Source organism: Diadema antillarum, unplaced genomic scaffold, assembly GCF_040938485.1.
Source record: "Diadema antillarum isolate AM-2024a unplaced genomic scaffold, OU_Dant_1.0 scf00000076, whole genome shotgun sequence".
Lineage (NCBI taxonomy): Eukaryota > Metazoa > Echinodermata > Echinoidea > Diadematoida > Diadematidae > Diadema > Diadema antillarum.
In genome coordinates this window covers 229,559-245,423 of record NW_027270965.1, presented here as the reverse complement: position 1 = coordinate 245,423, position 15,865 = coordinate 229,559, and the positions used below count along the sequence as shown (strand labels likewise).

Here is a 15,865-nt window from a genome sequence, read left to right as displayed (position 1 = left end):
GTCGCCCATACTTGAGACGGATAAGGTAGTCATGCGGTGAGAAGAACGCTCAAGGAGAAAACGTTAAGAAGGAAGATATTAGACCTACATAGCAACCTACCACATGGCCGATACACAGCTTCCGTGTTTAGGTACCGATGAACGACGTTTAAATCTTCTTTATCCAATGCGTTTCACTTCAAAGTCGGCATTCCTAGGATTCTTCTTGAAGCTTGATATATCAAGAAGCTCTTGTAGATCCAGTCTGGACTCAATTTATAATTACGAATAGTCTCTCATGTTCAAGTTACAGAAAAACACAAATAGATTTGCAAGTCATAAAGGGAACATCTCCGAGGAATTCAAATGCTTTTTTCTCCTTTCATCCTCGCTACGATTATGGAGAGATGTTCATTTAACAGCAGCTTCAACGTGTTGAATTATCTTGTTTGATACGAACTCATTCGACACCAATTTTTGTATAGCACCCTAACATACTGCGATACATTTCCGTTACTAATTTGCGCGCGCAAAGGAAACACGGCTCTTGTTTTTATCACACAATATTGTGGTTAATTGTCGAATGCCAATCCGATACTACTTGTCAAGTTAATGAATGCGTCGCCTGTGATTTTTAGCTAAATCTCAAGCATATGCTCAAACGTTGATGTACGTCTCGTCAATTGGTTGCTAAATGGTTATTGACTTACATGCTCTGTCACCTGAAACAGCGATACATTAAGAACAATCGAAAAATAAAATGCAAGTCTACGAGCAGCACCAGCAGAGAAACTACAGTATAGGTCTCATATAAATCTGGCAATGAACGTTTCAGGGTTCTTTGCTATTCACGGATCATGATTCTTCCGCCAGCGTAAGGGGTCACAGTCAGAATGCGTTCAAACTTGACCCTGCAAGAATCTGGAACTTGGCAGAATTTTTGTCTTTAACGAAAGACACAAGAAAAGCTCTTTATTATTATCGTTTAGTTTATATTTATCCTAAAAAGATTAAGATGACGTAAAAACAAAATGTCTCGTATTGTACGACGAAATCGATCAGGCTTCATTACGATTTTGAAATCACTGGAGTAGAAAGTCTATTCCTTTTATTCTATAAAAGAAACGTTTTAAAATGTTTCAAAGCTAATGCCTTCACGGTCTTCTTTACGACCAAAAGACCAACGAACTCAAGATTTGTCAAGATATTTCCTCCTGCTATCGTTTTGCAACACATAAGAGTGAAACCTTTTTTAGATGAGGCATGACATAAAACGGCATTTACGCAATCACACAGTGATGATATACACAGCATATGATTTCTTCAGAATAAGAGTTCTAGGGTCAGACTGTAAAATCTTCTACTTAATTGTATTCGTTTAAAGATTATCTTTATAAGATACCTTTTGTACTCGGTATACTGTAACGGAATTACAAAAGCTTTGTTCTTATAGGCACGCGTTGGTTTGTGTTATTTTTTTATTTGGTGTGTTTGAGTAATGATATCAGCCTTATTGCCGGCTCATACTTATTATAAGGTTCTTGTCATCATAATTCCGTGCTCACGACAACCGGCTCCGAATCCTGATCGAAATTCTTGTCGTAGTCGGCGAACATGCTGAGCTCGCCCACCAGCTCCTTCTCGAGATCGAGGTCGTTCTGAACCGGTGGCTTCTCGAGATCCACGTCAACCTCTTCGTAGTTTAGAAATTTCCCCTTTTCGAGCTTCTCGTCGTCGAGTTCGTTGCTGACGTCATAACTGGCCTTGTTGCGATACTCTTCGAAGTTCGGGTTGACTTGGTACGTGAATGTTTGGGTCTGCATGCAAGACAAGATAGGTGTGACATGGAGAGTGAGAGATAGATAGAGAGAGATGAATATATAAATATAGACAGAGAAATATATCAATGAAGAAAATGTAGAGATATCAAGAGACGAATTAGATGGGAGAGATATGAAGATATACACAGAGAAAGGAATAGATGAATATAGATGATGAGATATGGAGAGTGAGAGAGACAGAAGCAGAAGACGGCAGTTCATGACGTAGCCATGGTAACGGGGTAGATAATGCAGGTTGACAGACGACGTGCGCGTGAGAAATAAAGACAAGAACATAAACACATTGAAAAGACGGAATAGGGGAAGAAAGGATGTGATGCACACCAAGACCCAAAGAAAAGAGAGAAAACACAAAATATGATTAAGGTGAACAGGAATGAAAAGTGCGTGACAACGAAAGTTAACACAAAGCCACAAGAATGTGAGAGCATGGTACGTGAGAGTAGTGGTATTAAAAAAGTATGATTATATTGGCGTCAGAGCGAAAAAAAATCGAAGATAGGGTGGCAATAGATATGAAAGAATCGGGTGGAAATATAGGATCAATAAGGAGAGCAGGGTCGGCGTTTAGAGGAGGTAATGACAAGAGAACATGAAAATGTGAAACAGAATGATGCATTGGGGTCCTTAATGTTTATTGATAACTAATTTCGATTTTAACGTGTACATGGTTTGCACTGAAATAGCAAAGGGAACACTGAGAAAGGGGTATGGTGGTGTAAGTGATAAGTGTTTGCATATGAAACTGTGTATAAAACCAGACATTACAGTGAAGGAATGAACTGTTGCAACTACACTGATTGAACAATTATTCATGCATTCGAAATACTGTACATGCAAACATTATATACGGTAAAATACGCTCGATGAGTATAAGATAAAGACTTGAAATACAATGGAGTATTCAGAGTGCATGTACACACTATAGACCTAGTTTACGAGCATCGACTGTGTCTGTGTATAGTCCTGCACACATGCATTGTCTTCCTGCAGGCATGCCTAATTAATCTTCTTGGAGAAAATGCTGCTATATGAAATGCCGCCACTAACGTCTTACACTGTACAGTTGCTGGTGAGATTTCCCGAGTTAAACAAAGCGATGCGCTTCAGCAATTTGCCAGTGGGTTAGACCTCGCTAATCGCATTTGATAACGGGAAGTTGGTACTGTTATTTTGTTGTTGTTATCGTTGCCTTGGATACTGTCCCTACGATGATGATTGTATTCCCTTGGATGGATTACAATAATATCCAAAGATGCTTTTCGACGTGAAAGACGGAAATAATTCCGCTCAGACCTTGCCGTCACGTGATTACCTGACTCCTCATAAGATGATTGGCAATTTATCATTTGTATAGCTAAGTTTAAAATATGCACATTCAGCAACTGAGATTACACAGAGAGTGGCCATGAGGAAGGCCCACCCCTGGTTACCTCCAAATGTTCTCATCGATTACAAAATTGCTACCCTCTATCTTGTCCGCATGATACGAAATTGGCTGTATTTCTTAAGTGGGACTGTTTCCGTTTGCCATAATGCTATACAACTGTAATTTACAATGTTATGTATAACTGACAATAAGCTCTCCATCACCCTGACAATCCCACTTGGCAAGTCACCTCACTATCAATGTTTTAGCCGTAATCAGCGTCATCTCAGCGTACAAACTGTATTACAGTGAGTATCATAGTACCCAGACATCTTGTTTGTGCCCATTAATACGTACCTTCAGCACCGGTGTACGAGAACTGTACATAGCAAAAAGGCTTTGTTGCAACTGCTACCGGTACTTGCTTGAAAATCTACTTGTTTCAGAATATCTACAAAAATTTCTCTTGCATGTTACATGATAGGAAAACACCACCAAAAATATTCAGCACTGTTTTTTTGTTTTTTTGAGAGCATGATAATTGCCTCCTCAGCGCAAGCAGACCATAATCATGATAATAGACAATGGAATAATATAATTTTTCAAGTTACACTATGAAGTGTGACATTTCGTGATGTATTAGAAAACATTGTTTATGATTCCGCTCATCAGCGAGGTCTAGATTGTCGATGACGTCATAACCTCGTAGAAGACATCTCTCGTGATCGAGCAGCGCGTCTTACCTCCTCTTCTTCGTCGTCGCCGACGCCGCTCTCGGACTCGCCCTTGCTTCTGACATCGCTGTTCTGTCGTGGTATCGGTTTCGGCTGTCCGTGGTCGTACTCCCGCGCGGAGGGATTTGTCTGCGAAAATAAAGAAATGTGGCCGATTCCACGAGAGTTAAGTTAAACACGGCAAAGAAGAAGGGGGTGAAGTAAATTGAAACAAATTGTCCCAGTCGAGATAAGGCAGAGATAAAAAAAAAAAAACAATACGCATATTTAACAGAAAAGGCTCAAGGAGAGTAACGATACGTCGCTGTTGGGGTGATAAACCCTCATTATCTCAAAAACGTCAAAATATAAGGAGAGCGAAAAGCATGGCAGTCAAAACACTACAACAAATGGGCTCGTTTTTCCTTTGACGTGTTATGGCGGCCCTATTTTCTTGGAATGGGTAAGACAGCTAGGATTTGGATTGAACGTCACTTGCCTGATTATCTGGCGATTGATGATAAAAATAAGTGATTTTCACCAAAATTAGAGATACAATTAAGCTTTTGTCACCCCATCGATGATAATTATAACCATGACAGTCACGATCAATTTGTTCTTGCAATACATCCAGAGCGATTCTCAATTTGAAATGAATTAATTCTATCCATAACAAGATACTGACGTATCTTTTCTCAATATGACGAAGCCATTCTAACAGGACGATAACATCAGCTATCCACAAAAGCGTGTTTATTTTCATGAAATCATTACACGGGACGGTCCAAACATTAAGATACATCGTGTTACATCTCTACTGTAATGTCAAACAAAAACAAAAAACAAAACAAAACTATATGTACCCCAGCTCAGTGTAACAATCTCGTCAGTCATGTCCTTTACGTTGCATTTATTTTGTACTTGTATAATGCTGCCTTTTTTAAGCTCTTGCCGCTCAATGCACCTACATACTCAAACACTCATCGTACTTACAAACCTACATACACAAACACGCATACACACACAAACACACACACACACACACATACAACGCACACATATACACATACACACACATACACAAACAACATCTACATGATCGTAACTCTTCAGTACATTACCATAGGATTCGCAGATTTGTAATTTCACTTGTCTTTTTAATTGAATTGAAATTGTGTTATTTCATTGCAGTTACATATGTCTAATAATATGACATGATGTCTAATAATGTTCATTGAATTGTTGTATTTAATTTTAATTGTTGTTTAATGATTTATATATTCTGTAACATTTTACAGCTAAATGTGTATATTATTCATGCAATTTTAATTTTCTGTATCGTACATTTTATGTGTTGTTTTTAAAAAGGGCCTTGCTGAAAACCAGACATTGCTGAGCAAGCAACCCTTTCAAAATATGTGAAATAAATAAATACAGAAGAGATCTGCTCAGCTTTTAAATCCTCACTATGAAAGTCAGCTGACCAGCCCTGTTGGTCAATATAATGGTCACTATAGATATTGCATTTGTTATGCCTTTTCGACGAGGACAGACGAGATCAAGTACATTCGCAGTTGCTAACCACCTTAACCTTCTCGGAACCACGACCTCATGATCATATTGTCATTGCACATAAATCATAGTAGCATTGACTTGACAGCGGTAGGATTAATGTATTGGTCGAGTCTGTTTTCAGTGGGCCTACGATAGGGGATCTTACCTAGGATTGGAACGAAAACGGGTAGGTCAAGTTAGACCACCAAACCAAAAACGATTACAGTCCAGTCCCATCGCAGTAAAATTGCAAAGCTTACCGTGTAGGGCTGAGCGTCTGGTCCGTAGCCGACGGAGTCGATTTCGAGAGGGGAGAATCCGGTGAAAGTCGGATTGTCGTGGCCCTGGTTCTCGGAGTCGATCCGCCTCAGCGCTCGCTCATCGCGCTTCTGAGCGATCTTCTCCAGCGCCCGCCGTTGCCGCGATCGCCAGTAGCAGAACCCAATGAGGAGAACGATGATGATGGCGATGATGATGGAGCAGAGGATGGGCGCCACCAAGGCGGTGATGTTCTCGATGACGACGCGGATCGGGTAAGTGCCTGATCCTTCACCGTGCTCGTTGATGGCGGTGCACGTCAGGAGGATACCGTCATCATCCTGATGAGGAACGAGAACGAAAGGACTGTCGATGATTAATGAATCCCGAAACATTTGTACAATTTCTTGCATTCTGTCTAGAGTATATCAAGTCTTGCCGTGAACAGAAAGAGAACAATTTCTAAAAGTTTGACAGAAACGATACAGCCGATTTAGAATTTACAAAGACGTCCCGAGAGTGGCTTTACTCACTTTCTATGTATTTTAATGATCACATTTTGAAGACAATATATAGGAAATAGCCAAAACATCAACAGATCTGTGAAAATGGACCCCAAAAGGCACAATTTTCCCTTATCATGGTCATGATGGTTGTTGCTTTTGTGTAGTCTTCGCTTACATTTATTCATTCCGTGAGTGGGACCTTGAGGTGCTTAAAACTACACTGTAAAGATAAGATAAACATATACGGCATACATACAGTACATCATTGATATAGAAGATTCGTGATCCACAGACAGATAATACAATCATGCGTATAATCTATTATGTCCATAAAGAAATTAACATACATAATGACAGCGAAAGACCTACAATAATGTATACAATCGATTTTGTGGACGATCGCAAAGCGCAATGTGTATGGTATAATGCAAGGGTAAGAACCTGAAATGCAATTGATTGCAAGGGGAATAAATGAATAACAATGAGAACAAAACTACGGCTTTCTTTCATGCTAGTTTGAACGTTTATCTTGATCACATTTAGATTAACCTACACCAGCAGCAATATCATACCGATCCAGCGAGACTATTATTCGCTGATATCATTAATTTCAGGTCAGGTTGAGAGAACAGGATATGAGAAAGAGATATAAAGAGGAAAAAAGATTATAAAAAAGAGGGGGTGGAGGGATGACAGGAATTTCTTCTGTCCATCCCGTTCACTTATTTCATGTATTCAACGGCTTTCAGATTGGGGTCATAGGACTAGTAGTGACGTCATCATTTCACATAAGGCAATATTTGTCTCGTACTAGGTGGCGTCTGGAAAAAGCGACCTTCCTCCATTGTTAGTTTTGTGAGTCTTCTCCAAATACACACATTGGAGACAAAAATTTTAGTGAACAATAGCCCTTCGTGAAGGTAAATAAAGAAGACACAATACAAACATATATCTATTTGTCCTTCAATGTTGTTCCTGACAAAGACAAACACCCAAGGAGAACAGTAGGTCTCATATCTTTGTGCACACATGCTGGTTGAGACGACAAGAACTATGTAGGCAAGGGAGTGGTGACCTTTGAACTTGGCTGAATTGTGATTCTTACGAAAAGGAAGTAAATAGACTGTACATGTATTCACCTCCAGTTTCCGTTGAAAGAACGGCGTCATGTTATAGTTATCGGTATCATACATATCGTAATTATGACATCATATTGTATGTTATAGGTACGACAGTATCAACTACATCAGCTACTCAACCAATATCTCGTCATCTTTTGATAAACACAAATAAACGTGAGAAGATGTGCAATTGTCTTGAGGATCCTTGGTACATTGCACCTCATAGATTCTTTGATGACCATCTAGTTAATCTTGACTAGTAATTTGGTATTTAACACAAACTCACAACTTATTAACAAACAGACGTACAGTGCTGATTTCACAAATGTGTTTCATATAGTCCATACACTCTTTGTACAAGCATTGACCCCCACCCTCCCCCCCCCCCCCCATGCTTCTGGAATAAGGCATTTATGAAACAATAAACTTGACCAGACAGGGACTTCACTATGTACAATTTATTTTAAATGCGAACAGCATGAAGTATAAATCAGTAATATTGTACAGAAAGAAATTTACACAGTTTGAATGAATCATCTTGCAATAACCGCGTTATGAGAAGATTTTTAAATAATAATTCGTGTTAGTCACTGGAATGTCACATTGCAAGTTTATAACGTTGAGTTGTCTTTGCTACAGTACAAATTACATATGTTTGTCGAGAACATGTGAAAACTTCTGCACTCCCACCAATCAGGTTATACCATAACACAGAGAGGGGATTTATCTATTTATTCATCCATTTTCTTTAGAGGGTATAGTTTTGGGGTTGCTGTTGTTGTGTTGTGTGTTTGTATTTGTGTATATGTATGTGTGTGTGTATGTCTAAAGCGTTAATTTGTATTGCTGTCAAAATGTGTTTTTAATGTTCTTTCAAGCCAAAACTGTACGGGTTGCTGACCCCCCCCCCCATGTCATTCTGAAGTGCCATTGAATGCCTTACCAATATCTAAGTTATCATAATTACCATGATCTTAACTGATACACATATAAACCTATTTTGTCTTTTATTCATTACCATTACTTGATCACGCGCAACGTTACCTACCTCTTCCAATAATTTCCGCAAAGCCATTGTACACACACATATGCAATATAAAAACGATCAATAGGGCCTATAAATAACAATGCAAAAATGCTAGATCCTTATTTTTGTTGCTATATCGTTTCTTGTTGTATACTTATGTCTGTATTAAGAAAACAGTAAAACACGTTTCAAGCTGGTTTTATCTATATGACGTTGTGATGACCAGTGGCGTATCTAGGGAAAACGGCGCCCGGGGCAAGCGCGAAAATTGCGCCCCTAATTTTTGAAAAAGTGTTCAACCCCAGCCCCATCCCGGTAGGGGCTTTAAACAAAGTCCACATGATATGCTTTTTCAAGCACTTTAAAGGGGTCTTTTGAGGATGATTTAAATGTAATAAATTTTGATAAATTTTGGCGAGTGAGCGCAGCGAGCGAGCCGAAAATTTTGGTATTTCAGCTTACAAAACATGGAATTCTTGTCATTTTTTGCTAATCAAATCTTACAATTCCAATCAAGATACAGTTGAACCTCTCTTATCCGGCCTCCCTTTATCCGGATCTCTCTATTATACGGACGCAATCTCGCCGTGATTTTTTTTTTTAATAATTACGGGAGGAAAGGGGGATTCCCGCCAACTCCTTGAGAACTCCATCTAACACACATGAATTACATATACTTGATATATTTCTTTATAGTTATTTAGGTAAATAATCCCAAGAATTTATAAAAGAAAATGATTTCATTCTTGCAAACACGAACCTCTATTTTGGGGTCTGTTACTGAGTGTAACAATGAAAAGGTTGCAGTATACACATTACTACATGTGGTACTACAATGGGCTACTGTACATGTGTATGTATATTATATACATGTATAAAGCATTGAGTCTCGACCGTATCCGGCCAAATCCCTTATCCGGATGAGCCCCGGTCCCGACTTGTCCGGATACGAGAGGTTCAACTGTATAGTGACGGCCTTATAGGCAACGATTTATACCAACAAATTGCATGAGGAATTTAAAAAGTACTCTAAATTAGTACGCGCGAGTTAGCCGAAATTTGTATATTTCCACGTCATCATCACGTTTTGTTCTTATCTCTTTTTTCTTTTCTTTTTTTGATAAATTTTGGCGAGCGAGCGCAGCGAGCGAGCCGAAAATTTTTGTATTTCAGCTTACAAAACATGGAATTCTTGTCATTTTTTGCTTATTAAATCTTACAATTCTAATCAAGATATAATGACGACCTTATAGATAACGATTTAAACCAACAAACTGAGGACTTATAATACTAGTAATCTAAATTAGTACGAGCGAGTGAGCCGAAATTTGCATATTTCCGCGTCATCATTACGTTTTGTTCTTATCTCTTTTGATTTGTTTATTTTTTTTGCGCCCCCCCCCATATGTTCGAAACCGTTGGCGTCCTCTCTTGATCCAATCGGCGATCGCTTCAGAACGAATGAAATTGCAGCCGCTGCTCCGTGTAACATTTTTCCTGCTTGATATAAAATGACATGTGTGAACACAATAGACATTGTCATTTTGTGCGCGTCATCGTCATGTTTTGTTCTTATCTTCTTCTTTTCTTTTTTCTTTTCTTTTTGATAAATTTTGGCGCGCGAGCGCAGCGAGCAAGCCGAAAATTTATGTATTTCAGCTTACAATGTATTTTCAGCTTACAAGCCCGTATGATCGTGGCGATCGCTTCAGAACGAAAGAAATTGCAGCCGCTGCTCCGTAAAACATTTTGCTTGCTAAATATGAAATGACATGTGTGAACACAATAGACATTGTCATTTTGTGCCCGTCATCATCACGTTTTGTTCTTACCTTCTTTAAATTTTGGCGAGCGAACGCAGCGAGCGAGCCGAAAATTTTTGTATTTCAGCTGACAGAACATGGAATTCTTGTGTGAACACAATAAACATTGTCATTTTGTCCGCGTCGTCATCATGTTTTGTTTTTATCTTGTTTGATTTGGTTTTCTGCCCCCCCCCCCTCTCCGGGCGAGTTTTTTTTTTTTTCTTCTTCTTCTTCTTTTCTTTTTTCTTTTTTCTTCTTCTTCGTTTTTTTTCTTTTTCTTCTTCTTTTTTTTTCGTTTTTTTTTCGTTTTTTGCGCCCCCAAGGATTGGCGCCCGGGGCACGTGCCCCCCTTGCCCCCCCTAGATACGCCACTGTGACAATAGGTCGTTCTCCGAGTTCACATCACTCATAAACTCAGGTAGACTATACACGTGATACACGTCTGCAGTGGTGGCTAACAATGACAGTTTTTGGAAGTGTCGCGAGAATGCATTAGATGCCGATTACGAATTTATCTTTCTCTCCATCTCTCCCTCCCTACTTTTTGCGTCTTATCTTCCTTTTTTTTATTATCTTGTTCTTTTCGTTCATGGAAGGGTGAATTTATGAGAATGGTCGCATCCGTCGCCAGGACTTTGCAAGAAGTGAATACTTGGGTCGCTTTTGAAGTAGCTAATCCGCGGAACCTGCCGGCGGACAATGAAAGCGTTTGTTTCTGGTACATGCTTTGTAACTCTATGCTTATCCTGCTCCACACAACGTTAACCTTCGTATGCATTATACATAGCAATGGACAGGAATGCATTCAGCTAAGAACGCAGGCTGTAAAAAACATAGTATAAAAACACTTTTTTTTGTAAAGTCATCACGCTGAGATCCGTTGTGAACAAACCATTCTTTTCCTCCAGATTTTTCTGCGGTTTATGGCTCTCCCAAACTTGTTGACACAATGAGATATTATATATTCATTTCGATTTCAGGATTTTTTTTTTTCAATAAGAACGACTGTCAAAAAGTTTTCCGTATAGTGTCGCACACCCGGAGATATAAGGCAGATACCAGAGAAATTCTCCGGGCAGGAAACATTTGACTACTCTTGTTTGTCAGCAATATGATAGTACATATAGTAGTAATACTGATGATTAAGTTGATGACGACGATAGACTGATTACATAATGATGATGATGATGATGATGGTGATGATGATGATGATGATGATGAGGAGGAGGAGGAGAATAATAACGAAAATAACAATGATAATGATAATATAATAATAGTAATAGTACTACTACTACTAATAATAATAATGATAATAGTAATAATAATGATGATGATAATAATGATAATGATAATAATAATAATAATAAAGAAATATCATAAAAATAATAATGTGAATGCGAGTAGGAAAATACAATGGATATATCAAAGCGGGGCTCTAGCCTCAAGATAAAAATATAATATGTACAGCAAATGAGCTGTTTCATAATCAATGACATCACACCTTTTTGTAATTTGCATACATGTATGTGTTTCCGGTCATTACTATCGGGTGAAAACATTTTAAAATTATTTTCGAGTTGCTTATAGTTATTCTTACTCTGTTCAGGTTGTTTGCAACTGTCACTCTATAGTTTTATAGCTGTTTTTTTTCTGCTTTCACCTTATACAATAAACCTTTCACATGGAGTAAAAAAACAAAAATATCTTTTTGATCCTTTCCACTGCGATTGCAGGAATGCATTAATGGTTCACTGGGATCAAACATGTTCAAGGTGAATAACATCAGCTTACGACATTGATTGATGAACTATTTGATATGTAGAAACAGACATAATAGTGGTGCTTACATGCATAGACCTGTGGAATAAGTTTTCAATTTGTTCATTTCATTTACAGACAGACATCAGGAGCAGCAAGATCTGATTCCGTTTGGGTCTATTCTGAGATTTGGGATTCTTGGGTTCATCGAAACCAGTTCTTATCTTGTTCTACTTTTCTACCATTGGATTGTTTGCTAGTCTGTGTGTAGAAAAGAGACCTCACAAAGACAGCCCCCGTTTACATTTATATGTTTTCTGTGCGGGTATGCTTAGATAATTGACTTCAGCATTGCTAGAGAAAAGGGCACCACCTAGATTCTTGATGTGAATTACTTCAAGTATTCAAATCTGATCTACCAATATGTACACAGCTTTCGTGATTGCGCAACGGGGGAAAGTCGTCCCGTTGGCATAACATTGTACGGTGTATAGGAATGATATCTGTTCAACAATCATAGAAGAATCTACGTGAGATATTGAATCACATCTGACAAAATCCCATTTTCTTTGCTCATTTTTCCAATAATAAATTGGGAATTGATGAAGAAATAAACAGAAATGACTGGAAGTCACCTTTCAATATTCGTCAGCTTGTACATCGTTACGGCAATTCCATTCTATTGAGCATCTGTCGTGTTTGTAAATCACAGCCAAAATCACGTGACTGTGTGACCTCCCAAGGTAAAAACATGGCGCCACTTTGAGCAGTAATTCTTTAGTCTGTTTGGTTTTTTTCCTCTGTAAGTGGAATGCTCAATCTTCTACACTCCATCTTCTTTTTACAGCAATTCTTCACAATCTTACAGCATGCTAACCCACGTTACAGTTGATGATGTTGGCCGCAATCTGTTTTATAGCTGTGAATGTAAAAATCGCACTTTTGACAGAGTCTGCATGTAGAGTTTGTATACACTATAATACAGTATCAAAGCAGATGGGACTGCAAAGCCGCTGTGTCCTTGTTAGACCAATTTTGGATTAATCGGATAATTAATCAAACGGCAACACAGAGCACACTACATGCCAACCTGGAATGGTGGGATCGTTTTCTGAAATAACACACACGATAGCTGTCTCGTAGCTATGGCAGCAGATAAGGAAAATATCGTTTGTGTACTTTGTGAATATTCAATTGTGTTTATTTTTGTTGTTGGTGGTGGTGGTGGTGGATTGTTTGTTTTCGTTTTTGTTTTTGATTGTTGTTGTTGTTTTGGAGTTTTGTTTTGTTTTGTTTTTGTTTGTTTTTTTGTTTTGTTTTTTTGTCAAGAGCCGTGGTGTTGATGCTATCCTAAGTGGCGTCTTTGCAAGATGCACTATCTGGCATGCCATGCCAAATAAAAAAACTGTAAGGTTTAGTATGTTGGGTAATGACTGGTTGAGGTTCATACATGTATTTCTCTCAATCCCTCTCCCTCACCCTCTTTCAGAGCCATTCTCTTATTGTATATCAAGATATAAGATACAATGCAAACACATGCATATGAAAATAGATAAATAGATAAATGAATGAATAGGCAAATGAATGTACATAATACATATCAAAATGAATATTTGTATATATATATACATATATATACATATATAAACATATAATAATAATCATCATCATCATAAATAACACTTCTATAGCACTTAATACTGAGACCTTTGATAGCGCTTAATACTGACGTTTCTAAGCGCATCAATGCATAAAAAATATATGTATATATATACAAATGTATATATACATATATATATATATGTATATATATATATATATATATATATATATATATATATATGGGTGGGTGTGTGTGTGTGTGTGTGTGTGTGTGTGTGTGTGTGTGTGAATGTGTTTAGTGTGTTTTGCCATGATGAAATACTCGTTCAATATTACTGCGCAAGAATGACATCCACACTCAGTAAAACCTTTATTTGAACATCGACGCTTTACATAGAATTGTTGTGTAAATCATTTGAGATCTATTAATACAGAAATGGCATAATCATAAAAAGGAAATTGCTCCTGTTTACATCACTTTTGCTAAGGCCTTATAAAAGCTTACCGTCTGGATGTCTGGAAGAACTAAGACTTGGTTGTTATCCTCGAGCATCGCCAGGTTGAATCGGCGATCGTACGCGTAGTCGATCTCCTTGTCGTTATACCTCCAAAAGAACGCAAACACGTTTGGATTCCCGGTCGCGTCGCATCGAAATCTTCCTTCTCTTCCCGTCCTGATGTCTCCCACTGTCGTGATTGTCACGACGGGAGGCGACGTCACCGTTAGTTCCACCTGACATCGCACGCTATTGACGGTCGTCGACAAACATTCGAACCTGTCGCCATTCATCGACGCATCGGCGATGACGCTCGTCGATATCAACGTCGGCACAGACGTCGACGCGTTGGACGTCGAAGGGAGAAGGTTGTTACTGGACACACGCCTCCACTGGAGATCGACGTTGGCGTCGGACGAAGCACAGTGCAACTGGACTTCATCATCGACATGGACCTCTCGCCTTGGTGACACCCAGCATTCTGGCGCGCCCGATGGGTCCAGGGTGGCTACGATCAACTCAGCTTCCTGCGAGGATGCTACTTCGATCGCGGTTCCATCGCCCCTTCCCGTCAGGTACATCACACACTTGTACACCCCCTCGTCTGCTCCGGACGCTGAGTTGATAACGAGATTATAGTCCCCAAGACTGACATCACCAACGACTTGGTATCTGTCTCGAAAGCCTTGCGGCACGTTGTAGTCCGGGCCGACGAATTGTGTGGTGATCGCCGGTATCTGCCAGTAGACCTCTGCCCCGTCCGGCCGGTTCAAGACCCTACATGGCATCACTACCCGGTTGCCTTCAACCACCTCCTTATCCTCCGGCTGGATGGAGAAATACTGTGCACGCGACAACGATGTCCTCGTCGTCAGGAGTACGAGTGAGATTGCAAGAAGACGGAAGCTGATTGTCGCCATGATTCCACACACACGTACATAGACACTAAATGAATGAAATAAGAGCTCCGAGTTGTACAATTACAAAAGTGGCTTCAAAACACAAGACACCGTGCTCTCCAATCTAAAAAAGCGAGAGTGAGTACGTACAAAAAGAAAGAAGATTTTTTCCTAGAGATTCAGTCCGTTTGTCCACCATGATACCGTCTACATGATTGCTGTTAATGGTAAGATTAAAGCAGGAGAAACATTCAAGCCAGGCGCATTTAGAACCGAAAGCGCCACAGGTTGTAGGAAACGAGCACTCTTTGCTATGCCGCTATAGGTAGCGGTCTCAAGTAACGGCTACCACACACACACACACACTCAACGATAGCTGCCGATTCGGGTGCCACGTACAGAAAACCTCGCACTGTACGAGATTATTCCCAGTCGTGCTGTCTTACGTAGATCTGTGCCGTGGTCCCAACAGCTTTGACTCACCCTGTTCAAGAATAACCACACCACACTCTCGGAACAATAGGCAACCTCTGAGCCGGCAGCTAATAAAGAAGCAAACGATCAGAATTGGCTGAAAGAGCAATGTCGTGTACTGCATTGACGTTCGCTGAAAGAACCAGTGCTTTTACAAACTCACTCAGCCGTAGTGCTGTCTTTTCAAACGTCTCAGAAATTCACTGTGTCTGTGTGTATTATCAACCCCACCTCTATTGTATGGAGTGGGGGTCAGGAATCCACCACACCCATGCCCTGGTGTGAGGATTTTTTAACTATTGTGTTACCAGTGTGTTTATTATACTTGCTTTCGTTTTCAAATTTCTCAAACTTCTCCATCGCTTTTTGTCTCTGAAGTATAATTTGCTAGTCCATTTGCATTCGAGCCTACTTTATACTATGAAGAGGCAAGCACTCAGATGAAATACATTTACACGTATC

General features: G+C 39.4%; 1 protein-coding gene across 1 annotated transcript; it reads right to left on the bottom strand.

Annotated features, from left to right (window-relative positions):
* Positions 1-1,526: 1,526 nt before the first annotated feature.
* On the bottom strand, positions 1,527-14,950 carry LOC139717504 (cell adhesion molecule 4-like). The gene is made up of 4 exons (XM_071629009.1): positions 14,039-14,950; positions 5,717-6,055; positions 3,933-4,052; positions 1,527-1,796 (listed from the first exon to the last, which is right to left on the bottom strand). Exons 1-4 carry the CDS (start codon positions 14,948-14,950, stop codon positions 1,527-1,529), a joined length of 1,641 nt encoding a protein of 546 aa, XP_071485110.1.
* Positions 14,951-15,865: the final 915 nt, after the last annotated feature.